Source organism: Cyanistes caeruleus, chromosome 8 (assembly GCF_971803275.1).
Source record: "Cyanistes caeruleus chromosome 8, bCyaCae1.hap1.1, whole genome shotgun sequence".
Classification (NCBI taxonomy): Eukaryota; Metazoa; Chordata; class Aves; order Passeriformes; family Paridae; genus Cyanistes; species Cyanistes caeruleus.
The window spans coordinates 36,602,702-36,630,067 of NC_141708.1; the positions used below are offsets into that span (position 1 = coordinate 36,602,702).

The 27,366-nt window shown below is 47.5% G+C and overlaps 1 protein-coding gene across 5 annotated transcripts; it reads right to left on the reverse strand.

Annotated features, from left to right (window-relative positions):
- On the reverse strand, positions 1-27,366 carry A1CF (APOBEC1 complementation factor). Of its 5 annotated transcripts, XM_086899370.1 has the most exons (13): positions 27,261-27,364; positions 25,457-25,563; positions 21,465-21,608; positions 18,903-19,037; positions 18,561-18,691; positions 16,994-17,232; positions 13,831-13,995; positions 10,519-10,616; positions 9,444-9,714; positions 7,822-8,030; positions 5,644-5,780; positions 4,711-4,844; positions 1-2,318 (listed from the first exon to the last, which is right to left on the reverse strand). In XM_086899370.1, exons 3-13 carry the CDS (start codon positions 21,561-21,563, stop codon positions 2,167-2,169), a joined length of 1,770 nt encoding a protein of 589 aa, XP_086755496.1. In that variant the 5' UTR covers positions 21,564-21,608; positions 25,457-25,563; positions 27,261-27,364; the 3' UTR covers positions 1-2,166. The 5 variants fall into 5 exon arrangements, with proteins under 5 accessions (XP_086755496.1, XP_023786113.1, XP_086755497.1 ...); XM_023930345.2 differs by lacking the exon at positions 25,457-25,563 and having other exon boundaries at positions 7,822-8,006; positions 27,261-27,366; XM_086899371.1 differs by lacking the exons at positions 25,457-25,563; positions 27,261-27,364 and adding an exon at positions 22,894-23,158.

Below are 27,366 nucleotides of genomic sequence, written 5' to 3' on the forward strand. Positions count from 1 at the left end.
TTGTGTTTAAAAAGTTTTAATGATATTTCAAAGTCCAGTGAATGTCCTCGGATTACTCAAAAATCACAGCGTTGCTTCACAGAATTTAGTCCCGGTTCTAATTTGTAACGGATGATAGAGATGCCATTTTCCCCTTGATTCCCTTTAAACGTAGGATTGTCCTCCAGTAAATGGAAATTGTGATTTTTCGCTACACTTCACAGTGTTAAAACTCTATACAAACCTTGTACTACTCGTACAAAAATAAGTGCTTCATGCACACATTTTTAATACTGCTTCTTGCCCTTTGCTTTGACATCTTTCTGAACTTATATAAATAGCTGAAAAAGCAGACTAAACTCACTGAACGTGGAAAGTGAGAAACACTTCCTGCCAACGGTTTGAGGGACTCCCCTGGCTATGTTCCTCGTTGGCAAACACCACTTAAAGACAGATACAGAAGAGAAAAAAAAAAAAAGAAGCCAGGAAATCCGTAACACTCTCGGTTATTTGGCCCTCTGTGACCAGGTTTGTCCTTTGCTGTGAAGCCAAACGTGGCCAGCAGCAGCCACAGAGGGCTTGTAATACCTTTAGGGTCACCCTAATGAGCTACTTTATAAATAGGAGGGGTCTAACGGGGCCTCAGCCCATACAGCCCATGGGGTTTGTTCCATTCCAGGGGAAATTGAGTCAGAAGAAGAAAGAAACACTTGGTTCCTGCAGTCACCACCTTGTCACAGACCCCTCACAGCCTGGGGGACTCACAGGGAAAGCTCCCCTGGGAATGGCTTCCACTCTGCCACATCACAGCATCTAAAACAGGTGATAAATCTGGGGCCAGATCTGCTGGGTGACATCAACCCAGTTGTAAATTCTTCCTCCCAAAAAGGGTTTTTTTGGTCCTATACTGAATAAATTCAAGTTTTCTTAGTGTGCACCACTGCATAGGATTCATGACACAGGATTAAGGTGTCTGCTGTGGCTGTCCAGCCCTGGATTTCTCCTATAGCTCCATAGCATCATTACCCCTGCCTTGATCCCATGGCAAAAATAAATGGATAATGTCCCTGCTGCACACCAAAGGATGCTCCCAGCGTCCCCAAAGGGTTCAAACACAGCACCAACTCTGGTGCTCTCCAAATTAAGAGGGGCCCTTAATGTTGGCGTGAACCCTCTTCCACTAAATTAATTTTTGCTGGAATCAGAGCAGGCAGAAGCCTTGATTTAATGTGTAAAGCTAGGCAGGGATCTTTCCAACCTGGGAAAATGTTCTTTGGATATAATTTTATTCCTGTTGAGGTGCCTGCTATTACTGGGCCATGGCTGTGAGCTCTCATGCTCTAATTAAGTAGAGAATTGGCCTTAATGAATAGCACTTTTCTTCTCCTCAGGCTTAAAAGTTTCCCTGTTTTTCAGTGAATGTGCCATTCGATGGGAAGCGCACAAAAATACACTGGTATTTGGTGATTTTTGGATCTGGTTGGGAGGGAGCAAAGTAAGAGAGGAAAACTTTGCTGAATTCTTTGTGCCTTGCTTTAAAAACGAAATTAACACGGGAACCTGTTAAAAATTAGCCTCTTGGGCCGGGTGAAAACGTTTAGGAGAAACGATTTTTCACCTTGGCAAAGAAGAATTTCAAAGAGCCTTGAGATGCCCCGTGCTGGTGGCACAGGGGTGGGGGGGATCAGAGGCAGGAAGAGGCAAACCCACGTGGCCAAGGGGAACCTCAGCTCTGCCTGGCCTGGGAAACTTTGGGGAGGATGCAGGAAAATTCCTGGTGCATGAAGGGGTTTGCTGGGCCACCCCATCCTTGCCCAGTCCCGGTCACAACAGCCACGGGACCAACTGTTTTCAGCACAGGTTGTTGCTTGTAAACACACACACAGTAGGTGTATAAATATATATACGTATAAAATATACATATACACCTGAGAACCTCTCATCTCCTGGGCTGAGCTTTCTCTTTCTAGTGTGAAAATCTGATTTTGCACCATTTTTTGAAATTTCTCCTCTCCCCGACCCTGGCCCTTAACATCCCGTTACAAAACTAAAGCCCTACAAGACTGAAACTCCGACTAAAATGAACCTTGGGCCACAGATTAGCTTCAAATCGTGAGGGTGTTGAATTACCAGACTGAGATTGTTTTTCTTTTCCTCTCTGCCTGTGCTGGGTTTAAGGGAATTTGGTTAAAAGGCTCCGTAGCCGTCGCTCCGTGCGGCGACAGCGAAGGCAGGATAGGCCTCGTAGGCCGCGTACGTGGCCAAATCTTGTCCCATTGTCACTGCTTGCTTGAGCTGAGTGGCTGTGACAGCGGCAGCTGCGTTGGCAATGGTGTATCCTGAAGGAAATAAAGAAGGAAAACCTGTGGATTAATGAAAATCCGTTCAAAACTCACCTTCGCCTGGTAGGTTTTGATGGGATGACTCTCAGTGGGAACAACTTGGGCAGCAGTGAGTTTGTTAGTGGGAATGATGTAAATAAATTAAAAAATTCATAGGAAAATGGAAGCATTTCCTCACCTGTGATTTGTTAAACACTGTGCTGGAAAAACACCCCTCTCTGTTGAATTTTTTTCCCTCAGGTTTTGATTATTTCTGAGCTAATTGTGCTCTGCACAGGTTCCCCCCTGTATAGCATGAGGAGAGCAAGGAAACAACCTAAAACAGGGGAAATTCAGGCAGGGTTCTTGGAGAAAATATGGCTCTGATCCCTTCATAGCCAAAACACAGCCAGTTCAGGACAGCCATGTTAGGGAAACTCCCTCAATGCAGCAACAGGGAGAAAATATTTAGTAGACAGGATTTTTTTGTTTTTTTCCCATCGGTTTCTAATGGAAACTGTGGTTTCAACACTTCCAAATTTTCCATGGGAAGATGGGAGCGTTGCTATTTGAGAATGAATCACTGGGAAAACAGCATCATTTGGGGCTGGCTCCTCTGAAGGCAGGGCATTGCAGCTTGTCGACCAGACCACAGTGTTTTGTTGTAAAATAATCAGGAGTTAAGACAAAGCCTAAATTTGGGAAGAACAGCTGGGGTATCCATTGGATTTGCTGGACCAGGTTCTGCTGCCAAAATACATCTCCAAGGATCCTGTCTGACCAGGTGGGCAATGGGATCAAGTCAAGGTCAGCCAGAGCCAATGTCCTCTTGGTGGGGGAATGGAAATATTGGGGAGTAGGGAGCACACACTGCCTCACTGGAGGTGCCACTTTGGGAAAAGACATCAAGAATTCCTTACCATTTGAATACTGTGGATCTCCAGGGTATTTTCTTTGCACCAGCAAGGCCAGGTACAAAAACTCAAGCAGGAATTGAGAAATCTGGGACTTAAGGCACATCTGCCACCATCGAGAGAGAAATGAGCTGCGAGCTGGGCATGGCCTGAGCTGAGCTTTAGCAAGCCCTGGCCAAGAACTGGACTGAAGCAGCAACTTTGGTGCATGTCCATTTGCCAAGTTCCCAAGACAAATAAATAAGGGTGGATGAAAGAAAAGGAGAGATGCTAATTAAGCAGTAAGTGGGGGCTGGATTCAATAAAGAGCCCATTTGGGTTCCACGCTGCGGAAGCTGCACAAGCCCAGACAAATTGATTTTTCTGTGGTTTTTGCGGACTCCTGTGGCAGGAAGCCGGATAGATGTTTTATTTTTTTTTTTTTAATCCATTCTTGAGACACTCCAAACAACTCAGTAGTACTGACTAATGCGTTCCTCATGTGCAGCTTGGCACGTGGTGCTGCCTCTCCATCAGAACTACTGTCAAGCTGGAGAGCATGGTAAATGTAATTCCTGTGTTTTCCATGACTTCCAAGCTGTTTTGGGCAGTTCCAAGAGCTATTGAGTATGAATTCTTAAACTGGGAGAAAAACCTTCCATGGGGGTGTGAGAGCTGGGATGGGATCCAAGCTTTCATGGCTGTGTCATTCCTTTGGCAGTTGAAATCCTAAGTGTCGGTTCACAGGGAGCCAGGGGTGCTGGGGGAGGATGGAGAACCCATGAATTCATCAGCCATGTGTCCTTGCAGGGAGGACGGTCTCCTCCATCCTGGTGACAGCAGGGCCAGGGAGGGGACTCATCCCAGATGTGGCACTGGGGACATCAGTTTTGTGTGATTTTTGGGGCTCCCAGCTGAAGGAGGCGTTTACAAACTGGGAGGAGTAGAGGGGATGTGTAGAGCCGGGATGGGCCTGTGGATGTTGGGATTCTCTGCCCTTGGCCATTTGGACATTGCTCTGACTCCCCCGGACATGGTCCTAGCTGTGGCACTGACCTGAGGGGTTGGGGTTGGAGCAGAGCCCCCCACCCCAATGTCCCCGGCCTGAGTTGCTCTGGAGTATGGACACAGAAATTTGGGCAGTCCAGGGATAAAGATAAAATCCTTTACAGGCAAAAAACTGGCACAGGGCTCCCAGAGCAGCTGTGGCTGCCCCTGGATGCTTGGAAATGTCCAAGGCCAGGCTGGACGGGGCTTGGAGCCACCTGGGATAGAGGAAGGTGTCCCTGTCCATGGCAGAGGGTGGAATTATGTGATCTTTAGGGTCCCTTCCGACCCAAATCAGTCTGGAATTCTCTGATAAAGACGCCAGACACACAAATAACATGAGTCACTGTGAGGGAGCACAACCAGGCCAGTCCTCAGTGGCCAAAACCTGCTTCATTCTTCACTCCCACAAGGAACCAGCAGGAAAAATGACATTCCAGGAGCCCTTTGCTGTACAGATGTGCCCATACCTGGAAAAGCTGGTGCTGCAGGAGGCACCTCTGCCCCCTCCACAGGGATGCCCAGGGTCTGCAGGGTGTACTCTGCCGCGTAGGTCTTGGCCTCGTCAATGTAGGCGCTGAGTTTGGGCGGTGTGAAGGGGTGTCTGTGAGGACAGCACAGAGTTAGCTGGGTTTGCTTTCCTTTCCCCAGGGCTTTCCTGCCAGATGCCGTGATCCACTTAGAGCTGGCATCACCCCACACAGCAAATGGAAGCATCGCTTTCCTGTGCTGGTGCATTAACAGAGCTGCTCTCCTCTGAGTGGTCGGGTTCCTCGCTGAGAGCATCGACCCTGGCTCTCGTGCTGGACACAACGTCCTTGCAGAGTTTGTTGCACTTTTTCCATCAAAAAAACAAATAAATAAATCCTGCTGTGTTTTTTCTTTACAATACCCAGCCTGGGTTTTTCTTTACAACACACAGCAAACGGTGGTTTTGGTCAGAAATGTTTACAGTCGTATTTGGAGCTAAAATATCAGCATGTTCCTTCAAACCCCCTTCATTTCCCCTCAAGGACTATAGTTCACTTTCTTTCTGTACAAAAACCGCCCCCTTTTGCCTGATTATGTCTGGCTTTCTGTAATGTTTGCACCAGCAGAGAGAGCACCAAGCACAGCAGGCAGCACTTAATTACCCTCTGTGGATGTTTTGCTCCCTGTATTTTTTTTAAAAAAAATTAAATTTAAATTTAAAGTATTTAAAGTATTTATCTATATAAGTATATAAACATATATAATACATAAATATACATTTAATATATATTCTAAGAGATATTCAATAAATATTTTTTCAAATCAAAGAAAACAGAGACCCGCGTGCTTGGGATTTTTGAGGACAGCTGTTAGGTAAAATATAGTTTAAAAAATAAAGCCTAAGCCTCAGAAACCTTCCACTAACGACGTACATGGTGGGGTTCTGGCTGGCAAGGGCAGGGATGGTGATTTTGTAGAGGAAGAGCTGTCTTTGATCCTGGCCGATGGCAGAGTGGAGCTGGTACACAGGCTGTCCCCAGTTGTTTTTCTGGCAGATTTCTTCTAAGATCTAGAAGGAAAAAAACAAACCCTCAGGATTTGTGCTGGGGGTCATTGCTGTGCAGAAGCCTCCTCACCCAGCTCCAGCTCCTGTGCTGAGCAGCTGCCTTTCCTCAAAGGGTTTTCAGGGATTCTGGAAGCTTCCTCAAAGCTTAGCAAAAAATACAAAGCAACTGGCAGATAGAATGCTGAGCACTTGAAGTGTAAGATTCATCTAAATGCTTTATACTTTAAAATGTGTTTAATTCCTGAAATTACTCCCTCTTCAGTTGGGCATGGGAGTCCTTTTGCTGATTAGATTATTTCAGTGTGGTTTGCTTTGAATTCTCCTCAGACGCTCTGTCTCACGGACTTGTTTCAGAGGTCTAAAGAAACTCGGGTTGCATTCATCTTCTCTGCTGCCTCCTGGCTTAGTGGGTTACAGAGCACAAGAAGTCCAAATAGGCTTCTTTTTAAAAAGAAAAAGAGTTGTGCTTCCATCCAATTAATTCCACGGGCTTCGGCAGGCAATTGCAGCTTTTGAAATGCTGAACCACGCTGCCCTCAGCCTTGGCACAGCTGATCCCCTGGTAATTGGGAATTGCTTTCCAGAAACACTCCTGCTTTGGCTTGGGATTCGAGGGTTTTTAACCCACTGGCAGTGTGCTATCCCAGGTGGGCCTGGTTACCTTCCATTAAACCAGGTTGCTCCGACCTGGCCTTGAGCATTTCCAGAGATGGGGCACAGCCACAGCTGCTCTGAAAAAACTGTGTCAGAGCCTCACCTCTGTCACAGCCGAGAATTTCCTCCCAATATCCCATCTATCCCTGCCTCCTGGCAGTGGGAAGCCATTCCCTGTGCCCTGTCACTCTAGGACCTTGTGAAGTTTCTCTCCATCTTTCTTGCAGCCCCTTCAGGCACTGAAAGGCTGCAATTAGGTCACCCTGAAGTCTTGCTGTCATCTACCTCAATTAGAGCTTACATTTGATTGGATTTAAAACTAGAAAGTAAAATTTAAACCTCACTGCTGCTTCTAATTTTGCCACCACAGCTCCAGCTGAAGTTTAGCGTCTTGCAGTGTAAAATGCTTCATTACATAGTTCAGTTCTCAATTACAACAGTTCATTTCTTCACTGTGGCAAGACTTGTTCCCTTTTATATGTCAGTCTTATAAAAACGAATTTCACCTGCCCTAAGGTCCTGTAGAGCCATGCCAGGGATTTCACACCTCTATTGGAAGGTGCCCCTACCCATGGCAGTAAGTGAGCTTTAAAGTCCCTCCCAACCCTTAGCCATTCTTTGATTCTGTGACTTGCTGACAAATCAGAGTAAGGGGACTTTTGCAGAAGGGAAAAAATCCCACCGTTCAATTTTCTGTGAGAAAAAAAAGGATGTTTTCATAAACTTTGGCAAACTGGATGCTGTGGCAACTGAAGTGCTAAAAGGAAAAGACATGCTTCAAAATTCAGGGTGAAGTTGGTTTCTCGTGTTGCTCTGCACAATATAAGGGGAAAAGAGTTACTGTCAGAGATTCCAGAAACTCAGGGAATTTATTCTGGATTTCTCCTCATCCCTCGTCCGTCCATCTGCATCAACACTCACAACCAAATCAAAAGCCCCCACTGAGCCGGCAGAGTTTCTGTGCAAGGCTGGGTTATGTCAACACTTCTTTTGCCATAAATGATTTGAAAATGCGCATAATTTTTTACACACGTGCCTTGTTCCTTGGTGAAATCCCAGGTGATGAATTTTATGTATCAAACCCATCTAGGGTGGGAATTCCTTGACCCATGGGGCTTTTATGGCACGATGGTCAGTAAGGCATTTCTGACAACTCTCCCCTGACACTCATGATGATCTTAAAGGTCTTCTCCAACCAAACTATTCCATGATTCCATGACAGCAGGCAAGGCAGGTGGATATCTCAAGATGCAACTGCTACCGTCCATTTTTTGATGTCTTCTGAGACACAAGAATGGATTTATTTACCAGGCTGTGGTGCAGATTCGACGAGGGGCCTGTTTTCCCAACGCAACCCTTGGCATAGGGACGCTCTTTTTGGGGCACGTACCTGAGGGGCGAGTTTGATCCCTTGGGGCTTTAGCGTGACGTGGTTCATGGGGGTGAGCTCCATCCCTGGCAGGAGGTCGTAGAGCTTTTCCTCTCCCCTCTTGTCTCCCTTGAGGTGGTATCCGCGCCCCAGGCTCGGGAACGCCAGGTAGCCGCGGCCTCCCAGGCCTCGGACGCCCGCAGCCCCTACAGGTACATTCATGTAAATTTCTAGGAATGTAAGAAGGCATTAAACCGAATCAAATCACGGGAAAAAGGACCTGATTCTTGCTGAAATGGAAAAGTTAGCCCAGCTTGCTGGGAGGGTTGGGAAGCAGGTTGGCAGGAGGTCCCATGGCCTGGTGGTGGGATAACACAGGCTCAGCACTGACACCCTTCCTTGGATAGGTAAGGGGTTTTGGGGAAAGACTTCTTTCTGCCCATTTTCTAACTTTGCTGGTCAGTTTTGATTTCAGAACAGCTTTTTACCCTTTTTTACCCTTTTAACCCCATTTTAGAGCTTTGTAGTTGGAAGGCAGAAAGGGGACAGCTGGCATTTTTTGCTACCCACCAGTGTAATTTCACCTTGAAGAATTTACAGCTTACACAATTTCATCCCGATGAACAAAAATCCTTTTCGGTTTTGCCCCATTACACTTCCATTTTTCCTTGGGGAACCCTGCTTTGGAGTCTGGGGAGACCATAAGGCAAGGGACGGGTGGGGAGTTACCCATCTGCTCCTTTCCTAAAGCGACTTTTAGAGGAGCTGGTTCACCTGTGTGGGGAAAAACCTGAGGAACAAGGGAGGGTATTCCTGCTTCCCTGTCTCCTTCCCGGTGAAGGGACAAAAATTGGCCATCATAATCCTTGCCAGGACTACCAGGGTGCCACATAGGGTCCCAGCCTGCTGTGGGACTTGGCTTGGGGACACAAGGCATCATCTTTGGAAGGAAGGTCATATGACAGAGTTATTTCTTTGCTAGCCCCAAACTTATGTCTGAACTGACCAAAAGATGTCTGTTTTGACATTTAATTTGGGGATGCCTGAATGTGGGGATTTGATTTGGCTCCAGGCACAGTTACCCAAGAGTCTTCAGAAATACACTCATTTATTCATACATTGAATTAACTGAATTAATTATTATTAACAATCACCCAAAAGGGGGCCTCCACCTCCTAGAGCACAGAATGTCTTGTTTGATTCCCTACCCTGCACCAGGGCAATGTGGCTTCCTTGGAAAACTCTGTGGCTTTGGGTCAGAAAACACCAGGATGGGCAACATTTTCCCTGCAACTTTCAAAGCAAAGAGGAAACATAGTGCTGGTGGTGGTGGCCGGCTGTGGGAGCCAGCTCTGACAGAGGAAAGGAAAAGTGTTTTATTTGGTCTTTCCTGCTGGGGCAAAACCAGGAGGATTCGTGGGTTATTTACACTGGACTGAGGGCAATCTAAACGTTCCTTCCAGGAAAATGGTTATTTTTTTCAGCTGAATTACTGCCTTTGGGAACGACAGAACCTAAACCCTGTGTTTTCCACCCCTTTCTGAGCGCAATCCAGGAGCTGGGGCAAAGCCAATGTCACCAACGCGCGCCTGGGCAGATAGCAGAGGAGCCTCTCGGCTGAGCATCGGCGCGAGGGGAATTACCTCGGACGGAGGGGGGCCGGAGGATGCTCCTGTTGCCGAGCCCCTTGGCGGTGGGGAAGTGCAGGTTGGGGATGGCCGCGTAGGCCTGGGGCGCGTAGAAGACCGGGGTGCCCAGGTAGGCGGCGGCGGGGTCGTAGAGGTGGCCCAGGGTGTAGGTGTAGTCCCCCTGCAGCACCGGGGCCCTGCCGCCCGTGCCGCGCGTGTACCTCACGTAGCTGTCCTTGTCCACCGGCTTGGCCAACGTCACCTCGATCGGGGAGCCGTCCAGCACCTTGGCCGTGGGGAGAGACGCGGGACAAGCACAGCGTCAAAGCTCTTGGTGGAAATCCCACCCATGGAGGAACTGCCCCCACGTCCTAACAGGATGGGAAGATGGAGGAAACCAAAAGCGCCCTGAATCTCCCTCACTCAGCGGCGCTGGGTGGGTGAAGGCTTAATCTGAGAGTGCCCAGCCCTGGTCCCAGCTGGGAGAGGCTCCTTCAGCAAAGCCTTCAAAAGGCCTCACTTCCCTACAAAGCAGCTCGTAAGCCGGCGAGATTCCATGTGCTCCCGTGGAGAACAGCAGTGGCACTAAAAATAGGAGCGGGGTTAACACCTCTTTGGGAACAGCTCCGGCTTTACAGTGAATTACATGCAGAGCAAGAAGGGCTAAATTCAGCAGCCTCCTCGCAAATCCGCATCTGAATTTGGAGCAGATGTTTGGGCTGACCTCGTTTGTCCCAGTTTGCCATTCACACGCTGCCCTGCCAGTGTTTTTGTTGGCAGTCTGGAACAAGGATGTGAGTGTGAGCCAGGGGGGATCGTAACCCCTCCTTTCCTAGTTCTTCTTTCAGCTTTTCCTGTTGTTTTTTTTTCATCTGAGCAGTGAGCTAGAGCCAGGCAAACACTTAGCACAAGGAGCCGAAATGTTTGTGTACAACAGAGCTGCTGAAAAACAAATTCAGGAGTATAAAAGCAACCAGCAAAGAAAATCAGGATAACACCTCCAGGAGGGTTTTGGAGCTAATAAAGCAGGTGGCTTTGTATAATGTACTGCACCCTAAGCCCCAGGAATTAACATTTATAGCAGCTTTACCTTCCCATTCAAGGCTTTCATGGCCTCCACTGCGTGTTCTCTTTTATTAAAGTGCACAAAGGCGTAGTCTCTAATTTTCTTTACTCTCTCCACTGCACCTGTGGAAAACATTGGAATACTAGTGGGAAGTGGGGATTAGTCAGAAAACAGAGATCTGAAAGAGTGGTTCTGTCAGGTTATGAGCACCTGGAGAGCAAAGGCTGAGCAAAGGTAGAAGAGCAAGAGGTCAGTGTCCCCTCACCTCTTTGGATGTATATTCCACAGGAAAATCAATATAGAATGGTTGCAGCATTTCAAGGTAAACTAGAAGGTTTTGGGATGAGATACCAGTAAGATTCCCATTAAACTGGAGCAGGTTTCCCCTGTCCAAACCATTCTGTTGGACACTGTCTTTGGTCTTGTGTCTCCTTCTGGGACAGACCACAGCTGCAGAAACATCCCCATGTGATCCCCATCTCCCTGCTTTTGTACATGCATTGGAGGCAGGCTTCAGGAAAGCCAATGCTTTTGCCATAAAACAAGGAGGATTTTTCTCCTTGATAGCCAGCTCAGGATGTCCAGGAAGAATGAACAGCCTGCCCTGCCCAGGACAGAGCAGCCCAGGGCCCTGGGATGGGCTGGGACTGATGGGGCAGCAGGTGTGTCCCTAAGAAACAGCCTCTCTCTCTAGGAACAGCCTTTCCCGTGGCAGTGGGGTTTCCCTGGATGCCCCAATTCACCTGGACACAGCCCCAGTCAGGCTCTGCAGCTGAGGATGGCCCTCCTGGGATCGGGCTTGGGCTGGAGAATCTTTCTTCCAGACTGAATCTTTCTTGTATCCAATTTATCCGAAGTCATTCAAATGTAAATTACTTCTTGTTCTTCTTTTCTACGTCCACCCCCCACAGTTTTCCCTTTCCCTTCTCAGCTGCTCTGCTGCCAGGAGCTCATACTCTGCACTGAGGAGCCTGTCTCCAAAATAACCCCACCACTCCTGCTCCCCACAGCCTTCAGCCATTTATTTAATTCCTCATCTTCTCTGCTCCTGTGGCTTGGGAAGCACGTCAGCCAGCCCAGCCTCCTGCAAACCCCCCAGAATGGCCTTTGGAAACATGCCTAAGGGATGCTGAGCAACTCTTCTGTCGGCTTCTTACCTCCTAAAGCAGAACAGGTGCACAGGGAAATGTCATATTGCCCCAGAAAGCACTTAGAAAAATGCAGGAGGAAATGAACTTTGGTGTTCAGGGGGAGTCACTAGGAGCTGCAGAGGGCTAAATGAGCCTGTCTCAGCCTACAGCCCAAGCAGGCTGCATGTCTTGGAATGACACAGGGAGGGTAAAGTGGCACTTTGTGTCCTTCTGGGACAGAGGATGATTTTCCAAGCCTGAATTTATGGGAGTTATATGCTGATGCTTTGTTTACAAGTGGAAGCTTTAATGAACTCACTATGTTTTGAATATCCCCCTTCTGCCTCCTGGAGAGCATTCCAGGACAGCAATCCTGAGCCCAAAATTCTGCTCTTCCTTGTTTCTGCCTCTGCTGGGCCAAGCAATGTGATACCCACCCTTGGGTCAGCTCCATGGAGAGCATCCTGGGGCATTAGAGAGTGTCCCAGCACTTTGGGACAGCACAACCTTCCTGCTGGGAACTCTACCAGGCAGGAGGTATTTCGCTGGGATTCCTAAGGAGCGAAGGCATGGCTTTTCAGAGAGACAGCTCTACAGATGTTGTCAGGCTGTGAATTTGGCACAGATTTAAGGGGTGATACTTGTACTATGTCCCAGCTTGAGGAGCACAAGCAGCATTCCTGGTCCTGTCTATGGAGCCCTCAGAGATGTGGCAATTGCTGTCTCATGGAGACCTTTGGGTCATTTTTTATTGGATGACTTGTTGATGTCAAAACAGCTTCTTAACGCCCTGGATCTGTGGTAATTTCATCTAAGTTGTGCTGAAATGTGGCTCAATGAGTGAGGCAGAGAACCATGGCAGGGCAATGAATCATTTCAGATCATTGCTGCCTATTTTGATCTCACTGTAACTTAAACTGCATTTTCTCTCCCCAAAGCTGCTCTAATTTGCTGCTGTAATGCACCTCATTCCTGATTTTAGCCACTGAAATAAAAGCTGTCCATTAAAAAAATAAAATAAAATAAAAAAAAAAATCCAACATGAATGCTGAAATGATAAAAGGAAAATGAAAGATGATGCAGAACTTCTGTTGTTATAGTGGAAAACTTCTTAGGAGCAAAGCAGATGACTGCTACCAAAGTGTCAAAAGGCCACAAATGTGTTTCTGGGGAGTGTGAGCTTGTTCAAAGCTCGGGAGCAAAACTGGGTAAATAAAAGAAGGAAACAGTTCAGAGAGTGGGATAACATAAATTTAACTCAGGGATAAAATGGGGTCTGCAACAGCTTGATGGTGGCTAAAAGTATGAGCCAGAAACGCTGGAAGGACACAAGGAAAACGCGTGAAGACTTTTGCATTGCTGCCTAGTCCAGAAAAAGGAATGCACAGAGCAGAAATGAGAAGCTGGTGGAAGAAAAATGAAGCTCTGCAGCGTTTTTTAAAAAATTAATAGAAGGAAGCTAACAGGAGTGAGATGAAAGGAGATTTCACATTGCCAAGCATCAGTTCCCAATGCCTAATGGATCGTGTGGCTTGCAGGGCTGCAGAAATGGGTTATTTTTACTTTGTTGGTTTTGGGTGGAATTTCCTAAAGCTGGAGCAACTCAGAAGTAAAACCTTCTTTGAAAGCCAGCAGGATTTTTATTCCCAACTAATCTCCCCGCTTTCTTTGAAAAATCTCACCCTAAGTGCATGTAAGAAATGCCACAAAGGAATATTGAATTAAATGGGAAGCACTAATTATTCACCAATTTACACGAGTACTGGGGGGGATGTATGAAAACTGAGTTCAGAATTTAGATAGATCAGATAAAAAAGAGTTGTATTAAATCACTATTTTGGTCACTATCCCTTGCCACAGAAGAATGCTGAAGTCACCCAGCCTGCTTCACTGACTCTTTTTAAGAAAGACTAAAACTATTGCAAAACATTTTGATGACACAGGGCATCCCCATGCAGCATTTTGGGTCTCTTCCACTTGCCAATCATCCTCCTTGGTGGTGGCTGTAGCTGGGAAATAAGCAGCCCTTAACAGGATGGCATTTTGGGTGGGAGCCTTCAGCCTCATGACAATTTTTGTGGCATTTCACACGAACATTTCACAGCAGAAAACCAGCAATTTTTATCTCTCATGGCATTTTAGGAACGCAGAAATATTTCCATTTGCAGCATTTTGTTTAGGAGGCACGGCACCAGCGGGTCCCTACCTGGTTTGATGCTGCTGAACTCCTTCTCTATGGTCTCCTCGGTGGTCGAGAGCATGAGGTTCCTCACGTAGAGGATTTTCACTGAGGACATGGTGTCCTCATCCACCTCCACCTCTGGCTCTGCCCAGTCCACGGCGATGGGGTGTCCCCACAGCTGGATCCTTCCTTTTAAGGGAACGGGCATGGTCAGTGCTGGAGGGGGCTTTGCTTCCTCTCACTCCTGCTCACGCTCCATTTTATATTTATATGAACTTTTTATATAAATATTATAAATATAAATTATTAATAAATATAAATATATTTTAAAATAATTTTATATTATAGAACTGGCCAAATTCTACAAACACAACCCAAAAAAAGGCCTTCCTAGCTCAAAGCACTGCTGCTGCATCCTTCCAAAAGCAGACGGTCACACTCAGAATGGCCTCCTACAAATACCTCTGCAGCCTCCAGAACTGAAAGAAGTGAAAATATGGAATAATTCACTTAAAGTCTCAACTTCCTGGAGTGCTCCCTAAAGGGAAATATTTTAATGCACTTATAAAAATCCCTTTTGGCCAGCAAAGTTTCGTTCCCTCGATGCCAGAACAGGGATCCTGAAGTCCCAGCAGGATGGAACGAAACAGCAAAAGCAAGGATGTCTCTGTGTGTGCTCGAATTCGTTTGGGTGAAGCTGCAGCAGAAGAAAGGAGGGACACAAAAAAGTTCCAACACATAAAAAAAGTGTGTTTTTTTTAAAAAAAAGGTGTGGGTGTGGAGGATAACCCCAGGGGCTCTGTGTGCACTGGACTGAGCTGCTGAGGAGCAGGGAAGAAAAAGCAAATAAATCACATTGCTGAATGCTGCTGATGCAGTTGGGTGGGTGTCCCCACTCCTTGAGGCTCAGCTCCAGATTCAAAGGCAGCTGATGTGAGAATTTCACTGAACTCCAGGGGAATTTTCAGAAGCCTGCATTTGTTTCTGTCTGTATGCATGTGTATTAAATTTTGGTTAAGCTGGATTTGTGGTTCTGTCGAGCTTACAGAAAACTCTGTTGAACTGTTTTAGAGGTGTTAAACTGGTCAATTTTATATTAAGAACTGCTAGTGTTGATTAGATATTGTTAGGAGTAATAAACCATTATTAGGCACTGTTACGAATAATAAACCATTTAGACTTAAATTGTTGAGCCAGTCTGAGGATGAGATTGGCAAGGGGGTTTATTCTGCTGGGACTCAACCCTTGGAATCCTTTGCTTTTTCCCTCCTCACCCTTTTGCCTCCCTGGTCTCCACATGAATCATTCTAGATTGCTTTAATCTGGTATTTCTTTGTCTGCTTTATCTGTATAGTAAGTAATAGAGTGACCCTTGCCATCAAACCCTGTCGTGCCTTCACAAATTTATATTAAACCTGCTTTTGCCCAGACCTTGCTGGTGATTCTTTAAGTGACCTAAACCACACATTTGCAGCTGAGGGGACAAAGAAAATCCTGCAAAACACTCTTTGCCAGATCTAAAAAGGCATCTCTGCTTGGACAACCTGTTTAAAAAGGGGTGGGAGCTCCAAAATGAGATGGTGAAGACGGAATTTGGAGGCTCATTGGAAGTGAAAATGATCAAACTAAATGTAAAGGTGCTGTTCCTGTGGAATCCCTCGTGAATGAGCTGGGATTTGTGGAGTGAGGCTGCTCTTCAGCTTTCAGCACAGCACAGAGCCGAGCTGTCAGCGACCAGGGATAAAAGCAGGGCTGCTCACGGTTCCGTGACCCTTTCTGAATCGCTGTTTTCAGTTAAAAAGTGGAAATAATGAACTGGTTGACTTGCAGCAAGGAGTTAAGCTTGGTGCCTCTTGCTGAAAACCAGCCTATCTCCTAAACTCTCGTTTAGCCAGGACAAAATTTTAATTTTTTTACAAAAACTCTCAATTTTTGAGCACTTTCTCTGCAGAGCTCCCTCCAAGAGCAATGAGGTTCAGTTTAAAGGAAATATCTGATAATGATATTCAATCTCACATCAGCTGGAGACACATTCAGCTCTGGCTTGGAACTTTTTTCCATTTCTTGCCATATGCTTGAGGCTTCAGTGGACTCTGGCTCCTGCTCAGGTCTTTGGAATTCCCTAAATTGTTTACTGAGATGTCTCTAAACTGGAAACTCCTCATGCATTGCACATGTCTGCTCAGGGCTCTGAGCTCCTTCCATCTGTCCTGCTGTCTTTGCTCAGGATTTCAAGTGTTCTGCCTGTTCCTGCCTTCCTTTTCCACATAAAAACCATGGGAATGTCGTGCTGAGGAACAGAGTGTGCTCCCACCATCAGGGAGCTGTTTAAACTGAAGAAGAAAATGCAGAATAAAAGGAAAAAATTGTCAGTGTGACATATCTCCCAATAGAAAAGCAAATTAGCTGCTCAAAATCATGCTCAATTTTTACACAATAAGAAAAAAGAGAATTTAAGTGATGCAGGGTATTTCATGTATAAAACAAGTGAAAGAAGACTGGTGGTTGTGAACAAATCTCAAACCCCAAGGTTTGTTGGATGCTTTCACCAGTCAGTGAGCTGTGCTCAACAAAGCAGTGCAGGAACATAAGAAAGCAAGAAAAAAATGATGAAATCCCTGCAAATGCACTTAATGTTAAGTGACCTCTTCACCTAATACCTTCTAAACCTCCCTCTCCTTCACAACGGTCTTTGGCTGTCTCCCAGTGCTGAATTTCATAGGTTTACTCTAAAGCAATTCCTCATTCCAAGTTTTTTGCCAAAATATCAACTTTCAGTCCATGCTCCAGCCTGAATCTGCTCTCAGATGCTTTCCTGAGCGATCCTCCCTGAGAGGCCGTGAATGAGTTTCCATTTTGTGTTTAACCCAAGACAAGCACAGGACCAAGCACATCCCACAGCAGAGCTGCAAGGATACACGCAGCCTCATCCAGCTGGCTGGATTTTTAATAAACCCAAGTTCCTGAAGGATGACCACGGCTCATCAGCACGGTGCTGCTGCAGGAGCTGCAGTGAATCCCCGTGGTGTGCTGGAGTACCTCCTGGCTCTGGGTGTCTCTAGCACAAAACTGCTCTCTGAGGGCAGAAAACCCAGCCACATTCACTTCCTTGCATTCCCTGAAGATGTTGTCACCACAGCACAAGGTGGCCCCTGAGCTGAAGCCACCCCTCCCCATCCCTGCCAACCTGGGAGCAGCTTCCTCCTGGCCATGGCTGCTGCCCGGTGGTTCTCGTACTCCACGAAAGCAAAGCCCCTGTTCTTGGTTTTATCGGCTGCACTGGGGTAGACGATGACGTCCACGACGCCGTCCGTGACCTTCTTCATCTCTGCTAGGATTTCCTCCCTCTTCTTGGTTTTGGGGATGCCCCCCACGAACAGGCGGCAGTTGTCCACGCTGGCACAGACCCCCAGGAGCCTCCCGTTCCTGAAACAACAGAGCTGCTTTGTCAGGAGCCAGAAGCCAAAGAGGGCAAGGTTAAAGAAAAGCCCCTCTTCTGTCCCAAAACACGAGGCCAAACACAAGGCTTCGGGGTCAGCTCTTCTTTTGGGATATTGCAGTGGCCTTGCTCAAGCTTGCAAAAGCTGCCACTCTGCTAAATCCGACATCGACGCCAGGCAGCACAGCTGAAATGGGGGATTTGAGGGAGAAACCAAAGCCAAATTTTGCTTTTCCTACTTTTACTCTCCCTTTTGCTGCCACCAGGCAACTGCACCCCCCACCCCAGGTCCCTGTGTTGTCACCAGTGGCTTCCCACTCACCTCATGACCGAGGTTTTGGGGGAATAAAATCCCTTGCCATGGAGAGGCACCATTTGAGGACTCACCAATGTCAACTTTTGTGCAGCCCCCACCAAAAAAATTTCCTTTGTTCACCTCTTTGGGGTCAAAGTATCTCTTACAGGCCTGGAGAAGTGCAAAACTTCCTTAGAGGAGTCTTTGGAACCAGGGAAGGAAGTGGAGGAGGTGGAGGTGGATGAAGCCTGATTCCTAAGACCTTCCAATCTCTGCTACAAATGACGTCTCCAAGACCTCCGTGTGCCTTGATCTGCTCAAAGCAGCTCACAGCCCTTTTATTTTAAATTAAAAAAGCCATACAGTTGCTGGCATGCTTTATCCCAAAAGGTTTTTAAGCAAAGACATCAACTCATCCCACTTTGAACTGGCAAAAAACACTAAGTGTGGTTGAAATCCAACCAACACGTATTGATGGGCCCATCTGTTGTTGATTTCTGGGTGTTTTGTTCCCAAATTCCGCACAGTCACAAACATGAGGGCTTTTTCTGTTCCTTTCTATTAGAAAATGTCACTGTTTTGCCAATTGGTTTCCATCCTATTTCACCATTTCTTACAATTGCTCCATCTCCCAGAACATATCCGCACAATCTGTCACGAGGGAGACTGTGACTAGAATAAATCTACAACAAACAACCTGAGGGGAACATAATAAACAGTGCTGGTTAGGGGAAAGTTAATTTGATCCAAAGCTGAATATTTTTTTCCAATGTTCTGATAGATTTTTTTTGTTTGATTGTTTGGTTGGTTTTTTTTTTCCCTATGAGAAAGAAATTTCCTGTGAAAGATGCTGGCCTTAATGAGCAGTGACTGCACAGGGAGGAAGGAGGAGATTTCCCCTCCAAACACAGGGATCTAAATAACCTTGCTCTGGTCTGCCAGGAAAAAATATCCCTTACATGCCAAAATAGACCAATAAATATAATTTAAAGTTGCTTTGAAGGTGTTTTTCCCACTTACCTGATTTCATAATTGTTGAGTGTCTTTATTGCATTCTTGGCCTCCTGTTTATTGGAGAAGGTCACAAAGGCATAGCCCCTGTTGTTGCCATTGAAGTCCATCATCATCCTCATCTCATAGATTTTGCCAATCTGCCAAGTGAGAGAGATTTGTCAGCAAGGTGGGAGTGCTTATTGAAAACTGGAATTTTAAACCCACCCAGTTCCAGTTCCATGTGCAGGGACACCTTCCATTGACCAGACTGCTCCAAGTCCTGCCCAGCCTGGCCTTGGAATCAGCTCAGTTCAGCCCTGAAACGCTGCTCTGACCATCAGTGGCCGATCAGCTGCCACCAAGCCTCACCTTTTCACAGAGGGGGATAAGTTCATCCTCAAAGAGGTCTCGGGGCAGTTTTCCAATGAAGATCTCACAGCCCCTCTCTGGTGGAGGGCCATCCCAGCCCGGTGGTGGGCCCCCATATTTCCTCTGCCCATTTTCCTGCCGTGAAGGAAAAGAAAAGAAAGGTTCAGCTATCAATTTTTAAACATGGATCAAACCAAGCCCATCTCTGGTAATGACCCTTGAGGCAGACAACCTCCTTCCCTTCAGCTCCTCACAGATTCAGCAGGGATAACACAGTGTCATGCTGCCTAGGCTGGGATACTTCCAAAGTCTGAGCTCAGACAGTCAGGTAACTGCCTGGAACATGGAAATCCTCCTGGCTCTGGCAGGGAAATCTCCATGGGCTGTGTGTTTGTCATGGGCTGGGTAATGGAACACTTGCAAAATTTAGAACTTGTCTTGATTTACATCCAATCTGAGGATGACACCTGCCTACCCAGGAGGTCTTTCTGGCAGGGAGCAAATCTTGGCCCCAAATAACATCCAAAGATGTGAAGGCCAGTCAGTATTTCCTTTTGTGTCTCTTTTTGCTAGATGAGTGTGACTCTGTTCTCCTCCCCTATATTTAATAAACCAACCTTCCTTCCTTCCTTCCTTCCTTCCTTCCTTCCTTCCTTCCTTCCTTCCTTCCTTCCTTCCTTCCTTCCTTCCTTCCTTCCTTCCTTCCTTCCTTCCTTCCTTCCTTCCTTCCTTCCTTCCTTCCTTCCTTCCTTCCTTCCTTCCTTCCTTCCTTCCTTCCTTCCTTCCTTCCTTCCTTCCTTCCTTCCTTCCTTCCTTCCTTCCTTCCTTCCTTCCTTCCTTCCTTCCTTCCTTCCTTCCTTCCTTCCTCTCCTTCCTCTCCTTCCTCTCCTTCCTCTCCTTCCTCTCCTTCCTTCCTCTCCTTCCTCTCCTTCCCCTCTCCTTCCCTCTTCCTACAGTGATTCCCTGTTCCCAAACAAACTGGGGCTCCAGTAATTTTTCCATTTTTGGCTCTGGGACCATTTATTTAGCCACTTCCAGTTCTGGGATTATTCCAGGAAAGCCAATGCCTTGTACAGCTGATTTAAAAGGAATTTATACAAACAGAGATCCTTACAATAAAACAGGAATATACCACAAACCCTTTTAGTTTTCTCAAGCCTAAGCCCTGAATTTTTCATTCTCATTCCTGTTTTCCCAATGTTTTCAGCAGCATTAGAGTCCTGGGGACATCTGATTTTATGTCTGAGCTGGTGTGTGAGGGGGCACAGCAAGAAGTAAACCCCTCAGTTTGCAGTGGCTTCATTTGTGGCTGGAAGGCAGCACCTCCACAAACCCTTCCTGACCAGGAGCCTGGAGGGAAAGTGGACATCAGCCACTTCCCAAAGATGAACGACCCAGGTGTGCACTGAGGAAGAAGATGTTTGGCTGCACTCACAGACAGGCCGGAAGAAAAATCCCTAAGGTACAGGGAAATTAGGAGAGGGGGGGGAAAGAAAAGAAGATAAAGGTTGGAATGGAAAAGGAAAGGAGAGAGGGAAGAGCAAGAAGGTGTTGAAAAGTGTGGGGGATTGGGAGCTGACATTTGTGCGTTAGGAGTGAGCTTTGCCAGATGTGACAGTAGGAGAAACTGAACACCAGGATAATTCCAAGGTCAGGTTGGACAGGGCTTGGATTAACCTGGGCCAGTGGGAGGTATCCCTGCCCATGGCATGGGGCTGGAATGAGATGGGCTTATGGAACCTCCCAACCCCTGTGATTCTAAGAAAGCCACAGTAAATCTAAGACACACAGAAGTCCCATATCTTATGGGTCAGGTACAGCAGAAAGGCTCCTCAAGGGCACCAAACGCAGCTGCTGGCCTGGTCCTGGAATGTGCTTTTTCCCAGGAATCGCAGGCTGTGCTTGGGGCTGTTGTGCCCTCTAGTGCCATGCAAAACAAGGCAAAGTTTATGGCCTCCACCTGCCTAAAATCCAGTGTTTCCAGTTCCTTCTTCCAGGATGCCGCTCCTGGCAGTGCCCAGTGCTTTCCAATGCTGAGCTTGTTTCGGCCGTGGTAGCCAAGAAAGGCTTTCTCAGGTGGGTTTGAAAGTCATGCCCAAGCTCCCCCATCCTACCCACGGGAGGTTTGAGACCTTGGAACCTAAACTGGGAAAAAACCTTGGAGCAGGTGAGGCACCTGCCTCCCATGTACCTGTGCAAGCATCTGCACTAAAGGTGACGTGCTGGACTTCCCACCTCAACCCTCTTCTGAAACTTTGCTCTGTGGGTTTTCCTTGGTTTTGAGACACCAATCCCGACCTTTCCCAACATTTAGCAGTGCCCAGGGTTGTCCTTCCCCCACCTTTACTGTCATTTCCCACCAAGCAAGGAATTCCTTGAGGAATAAGATCCTGCTCTCTGAAAGACAACGCAGTGATGGTCAGCATGGATGTGAGAGAGAAACAGAGCGAAAATGAACGAGCAAGGAGTGATTCAGGAGCATGGATCCGCTGCTCACTCCCTCAGTGAAGCTTCAGGATGAAGCTGGACACTGCACAAAAGGATGGGACCGTGAATTCCTACCTGGATCAAATTATATCCTGTTCGCTGAATTAACGCACGGAGGGCGGCTTCTTTCTGTGTGCCGGTCAATCCATCCCCGGATTTGTGATTTGATTCCATTGGGAGTGATTATCAGCAAAAAATCAGGTTAATTAGGGGTGCTCACTGCAATCAAATTTAAGATAAATTAAATCAATTAATACAGCTGGGAGGAGAAAGTCCACCCTCCTGAGAAAGTTTACAGGGTTGCTCTCCCTAAATCAGTTATTTGGAGATAAAACTGAAACAGAACAGCAGAGACCACGGAAAAAGCAGAAATATCCCCCCTGCTGAATGGAAATAAATAGCATTTAAACCCACTGTGAGATCCTGGGGAGATGCAGAGGGAATTTGTAGCCTTTTGGTGGGGTCTCAGGAGGAAAAAGTATGTAAGTGCCTAATCCTGCATGGAATACATAACAACGAGTCCTTCAGGCCTCGTGTGATGCTGACACTGGGAAGGCAACCTTGTACCAGCACTCCGTGAGAAACAGGACCTAGCTCCAAACTTGGCCTATTTTTATCTTGGAAAATAAAGAACATGGGAGAACTTCAAATCTTAGCTCAGCTCAGGGCTGGAACAACCTTGGGTTCAGACATTTTGATTCAGAGCTGAAGTTTTAGGTCATGGTTGATTCAAGATTTTTTTGTTTGGGTTTGGGCTGAAAACATCATAAAACTGAAATGTGAATCTGACTTGAGCTACACCCTGGGAAAGGGACATTTACACCATGGATTCACTACTGGTGATTCCCTGTTTCTCCTGAATGCTGAGCTCTGAGCTCGTCCAAAAATCCATTTATGTGCTCCAGGCATAAGAAACAGGGTCTGTAGGTGCAAGGCTAAGCTTGAAGTCTCAGGCTGATGCTGAACAGCAGTCAGAGAATACCCAGATCCCTCCTCAGGTCCTCAAGGACTCCATGAAGGAAAATGTTAAATTGTGTCATCCAACACAGTTGTTATTGCCTAAAATTGCATTTTGTTGTAGAAAGCTGTAGGCAAGGGAAGGTGGAGCCTCCCAGGCTTGCCTGGAGAGCAAACAGGGCCAAGAGGGGCTGGGAGGGGTGGACTGGGGTGAGGCACCCTGGGATGGGATGGAGGTGGGGATGCTGGGCAGAAGGGAAACCCAGAGCAGTAGGAAGGTGGAAGGAAGGTGGATTGCTGAGCTTCTGCCAGATTTTTGGGAGGAGACCCTAAACATCCCCCCTGCACAGCAGTCCCTTGGTGCATGTAAGGTGAGCACTGCATGTAAAGCACTGCAATCTATCTGGTTACAGCTGACTTTCTGAGAGTGTCATGATTCTGCAGAAATAACAGAAAAAGCCTTTTCCAGTACCCAGCTTTTGACACCAAGCCCTTTTTATCAGCAGTTTTTTCACTGAGGGAGGAGCCAAGCCTTGGGGCAGCCCACCTTGGCCATTACCTGCCCTGTGCTCCTATGCCTTTGTGCCCTAGAAGTCTTAAACAGCTGCTTTCAATTTAAAATTTATTATTCCCAGCACCAAAAATGGGGCACGAGCCCAAGTATTTGGAGGATCTCAGTCCCATGTCTCACTGAGATCCAGAGACTGTGACTCAAACACTTGCAAATAGAGGCACCTCTGCAATGCCAGAATTTGGAGCTATTTAATGCAGAGGTTGGTGAGGCTCTTCTGAGTTCATTTTATCTTCTTCCCGTGCTCCCAGGTTCTCCAAGTGTTTTAATTACTACTAACGTGCAGGAGCTGGGACACGGATTATCCAATGCAACAGCTCTCTCCTGTCTCTAATTCCCAAATGAGTGTTTTCTGCAGCAGGTGGAGCCCAGTTACTGGTTTGCTTTGCCCTTCTGAGGGCAGCAACAAGACCCTGTGGATGTTTGTGGTGTCTGTGCCTGCTGCCTCCTCTGGAGCTGGCGTTCAGCAGGCACGGGGCAGGATTAGCAGGCTGCTGTGCAGAAACCACTTGGAGCCTTTCCCAGGCTGCTTCAGAGAGAGAACGTGAGCATTCAGAACAAACCCCGGTTAAAATCCAGATTGCTTTTGCACCCTCCCCTGCAAAGACACCCCATATATCCACCCCATATATCCACCCCATATATCCACCCCATAGGGGAAAGCTCTGTGGCACTGTAAATCCTGCCCCTTATATTCTGCTTTTGGAGCATCCTGGTTTCCCTGGGGAGTTGAGGGATCAAACTGCAGCCCTCGGTGGGTGGGTGGATGTGTCTCTCTTAGCCCTTAGAGCTGGACCTGAGCACTGCCAGGCTGGATGCCTGCAGGGCTGGTGCTTTGGGTGCACTTGCAGGTGGATCCTTTAAGGCCACACAGCCTCTCCTGCGGGGAGGAGGGATTCCCAGGAAGGGCTCTCTCCCTCCCGGGGAAGCTTTCACGCTGAGCAGCGAGCACAAGCCCCGGGGCTGGTGGATGGGTGGGAACAGAGCATCTCCCTGGCTGATGCCTTTCCAGGGGAAGCAATATCCCTGTCTGCCTTCTGCCTTATTAGATAAGACAGCCGAGCTCTTCTGGGCTCTTCTCGTAAGGCATCCTGCAAAGATATCAGGCTCTAGACCAGCATGTCTAGACACTGGTGCACTCCAGGATATGCTGAAGCAATCCACTTGGAATTAGGGAGCAAGAGCATTCAAGGTTGCAGTGAAGTATTAATCACAGCCTGCTGCAAAACCCGGGCTCTGGGGGTGGGTTGTTAACAAAGATCTGGCTTTAATCTGTGCCTGGTGCTTCCACGCATTCCTGCCTCTGACCCATGGAAACAACCCTGCCCCACGGAAGAGGTGCAGGATGCCCATCCTCAGGTCTGCCCTGCCTCACCTGGAGTTGTGGAGCTGGTCCTGCTGGAAGTGGGGTCCAGCTGGAGACCCCCAGCACCAGCCCCTGCAAGCCCCCACTCCTGATTCCAGAGGAATCTGCAAGCCCCCACTCCTGATTCCAGAGGAGGCCAAGACTGGGCTGAACACAGACATGGACAGCCCCATGCACCATCCTGGTATGGGTCATTCACAGGTTATTTATGAGCTAAAGAGCTTTCCCCCATCAGCGGGGTTTCTCTGGGATGGAAACTGCAAACCCCTCTTTCCTTTGAGGTATAAATCCCAACACAACAAATCCCAAAGCCAGGGAAACAGGTTTTCCACCCTACAGTTTCCCAAGCACTTCTTTTCTCCTTCCTTTCTTCCTGTCTCCCTTGAGCCAAGGCCATCTAAACACTGTTTTTGGACAGGGCACTTTTCCACCTCTGCCACCCAAGGGTCCATCTCATGGAAACACAGAATCATTTAAGTTGGAAAAGCCCTCTCAGATCATGGAGTCCAACCATTCATCCACCACCAAACCACGTCCCCAGGTGCCACACCCATGTGTCCATCGGTGCATCCTGATGATTTCCAGGGCACAAATCATGGGGGGATGTTTTATTTCTGAAACTTGTGGAATTCCAGCCCTTTCCCCTTATTGCAGGCACCAGCCCCAGTCTTTGCAGCAGTGCCAGTGTGCTGGGATGGGGTTTTTTTTCACCTTAAGGGAGGAGAATTCCTGTCACCCAGAGGAAACATGATTGCTTTCTCTTCTTCTTTGTTCCCCGAGCCAGGAATCAATTAGCAAATCCACCCCCACAGGGGAAAACCCCCCTTCCATGACTGCTGATGGAAAATGTGAATGACTGCAGCAAATTCAGTGCTTTAAAAAGAGAATCAACCCAGCCACACTTAATAGAAATAACAGTTCTGGAATTCAACCAGTTTCAGGGATTTGCCTTTAAAATGGATTATCATTAACAAGGGCCACCACGTGAAAAAGTAAAGGGAAAAAAGGAGAGGGGGAAGCTGCGTTTTGTTCAGAAGTTTAAATTGAAATTAACACCTTTGAAAGTGCGAACTATCCATATTTCCTATTTCATCCTCATTTGTGATGAAATTTTGACAACAGCACCAACTTATCATGGTTACAGCATCAAGAAAAGGAAGGTTCTGCTTTTACCTTATATCAGAGTATCACCAGGTCTGGCTTTTCTCTCTCCACTCTCATTTATTTTAGGTTTCTGCTGCAATTCTGAAGTGCCAAGGCAAGAAAAGGTCCTTTCATACCTAGCAAGCCCACATCAACAAGAAACAAACCGATTACGATACCACCTCTCCATCACTACTTCCACACGTGGCTCCCTCACACCCACTACAGCACATCCTCTGGCTTTCCTCCATCCAATCCAGGAGCAAGATAAATCCAGAAGATTTCATCCCAAAAACTGTGGAAAACTTTGCTTTGCTTCTGGGCTATTTGAAAAAGGAGGAATCTCTTTCCTCAGCCATGCTAGGATTTTTGCTGAGGGGGTATTTGAGGGCAGAGCCTGCCCCTGTGCAGCCTTTTCGGGGAAAGCAGGTTCTCGGTTCCATCAAGGAGATAACAAACCCATGTTTATCCCACAGGATCAATACAGACCTGACTGTGCTCAGCCACTTGGACACATCTAATTAAGGCCATTTTGTCTGGTAACTCCTCAGTGCAACTGCTCCTCCTGAAGAATAACAACCTCTTGGAAGACTGGACAATGATATTCACTCTTTCCCCTAATAACCCAAATAGGTCACTAGAGAAACCATTTTCCTCTAGATTATCAATGTTTTGGGGATTTTTTCCTCCCTCCCTCCAGGCTCCAAGCAATATCTATTCCTTCAGAAACACCAAGCATGCTTCATTTTCTTCCCCAAAACTGGAATTCTTGTGAGCTGCCCCAGCTCCTCGCTGGGGTGACACACTGAAGGACGGAGTCCGATTGAGCAACGCAGCACGAGGTTTTCGTCCCTTGGCTTCCCCAGGTGGGGGGTTGTTTTCCACCTCTGGTGGCTCCACATAAATTGGGAACTCGCAAACATTTGCAGGGAAACAGGGAAAACTCAGAGCTGCATGAAAGCGCTGCAGCACATGAGCCTGGAGAAAACATTTCCTGCCTAATCCAGAACATTTTTTTGCTCGGCCCCTTTTGCTTGGGAATCAGCTTTTCCCTTTGGAATCCCTTTCCTATTGGGCATGGCTTTTGCAGCTCTGTCACCACAAAATTCTCCCAAAAAGCCACTCTGTGATGCTGAGCCCAGCCTTCCTCCCTTGCGTTTAATCTGCATCCCCATGTGCCGGACACTTGGAAACCATCCTTCCCTCCCTGCCTGCTCCCACCCAAAACTCCTGTTCCACCGAGGGGAAGAGCTTGGGAGGAGCATTCTGTGCTGGGCAGAAACTGCCCTTGCTAGTTGGGAGGGATTAGGGAAAGCTGAGGAGGTTTTGGGAGCAGTGATTGCCTTTGAAGGGAGTCTGATCTCTGGCGAAGAGAAGGGACACCAAGTCGGCTGGAAAGATCTCTAATGATTAAGCCTTAAAGTTGCGCTTTAACAAATCCAGAGGGAATTATGGCAGGGAAAATCCCTCCTCCCCGTCCGCCTCGTCCGGCCTCGCTTTTCAGGCAAGGAGGAAAAGCAGAAAACCCCCTCTTTCTATGGCTTTGCCAGATAAAAACCGTGCTGAGGCTCCCGAGGAGCCCTTCTGTGCCCACCCTGCTCGCTCCAAACTCAACACCAGTGGTGTGAGGCTGTGTGGGGCCAGCCAGGGGGTCCTGGCCCCCCAGTCCAGCCCTGCTGGAGTGGGACAGCTCCAGGGTGTGAGGCTGATGCTGGGGCGCTCTTGGGGCGGGAGGCTCCCACTGGAGCCGCTCCTTCCCAACGCCACCGCCAACCCTGCTTTGCGCACCCACTCCCATCCCCCAGAAACCTCCCAGCAGCCAGCAGCTGCCTACCTGAGCAATTCTGGAGATGGCCCCCCGGGAAAGAGGTCTCCTTGCTTTGTGGGGAGTTTGCGACGTGTCACTGCGGTTATTCCCTAATCATCATATCAAACTCCAA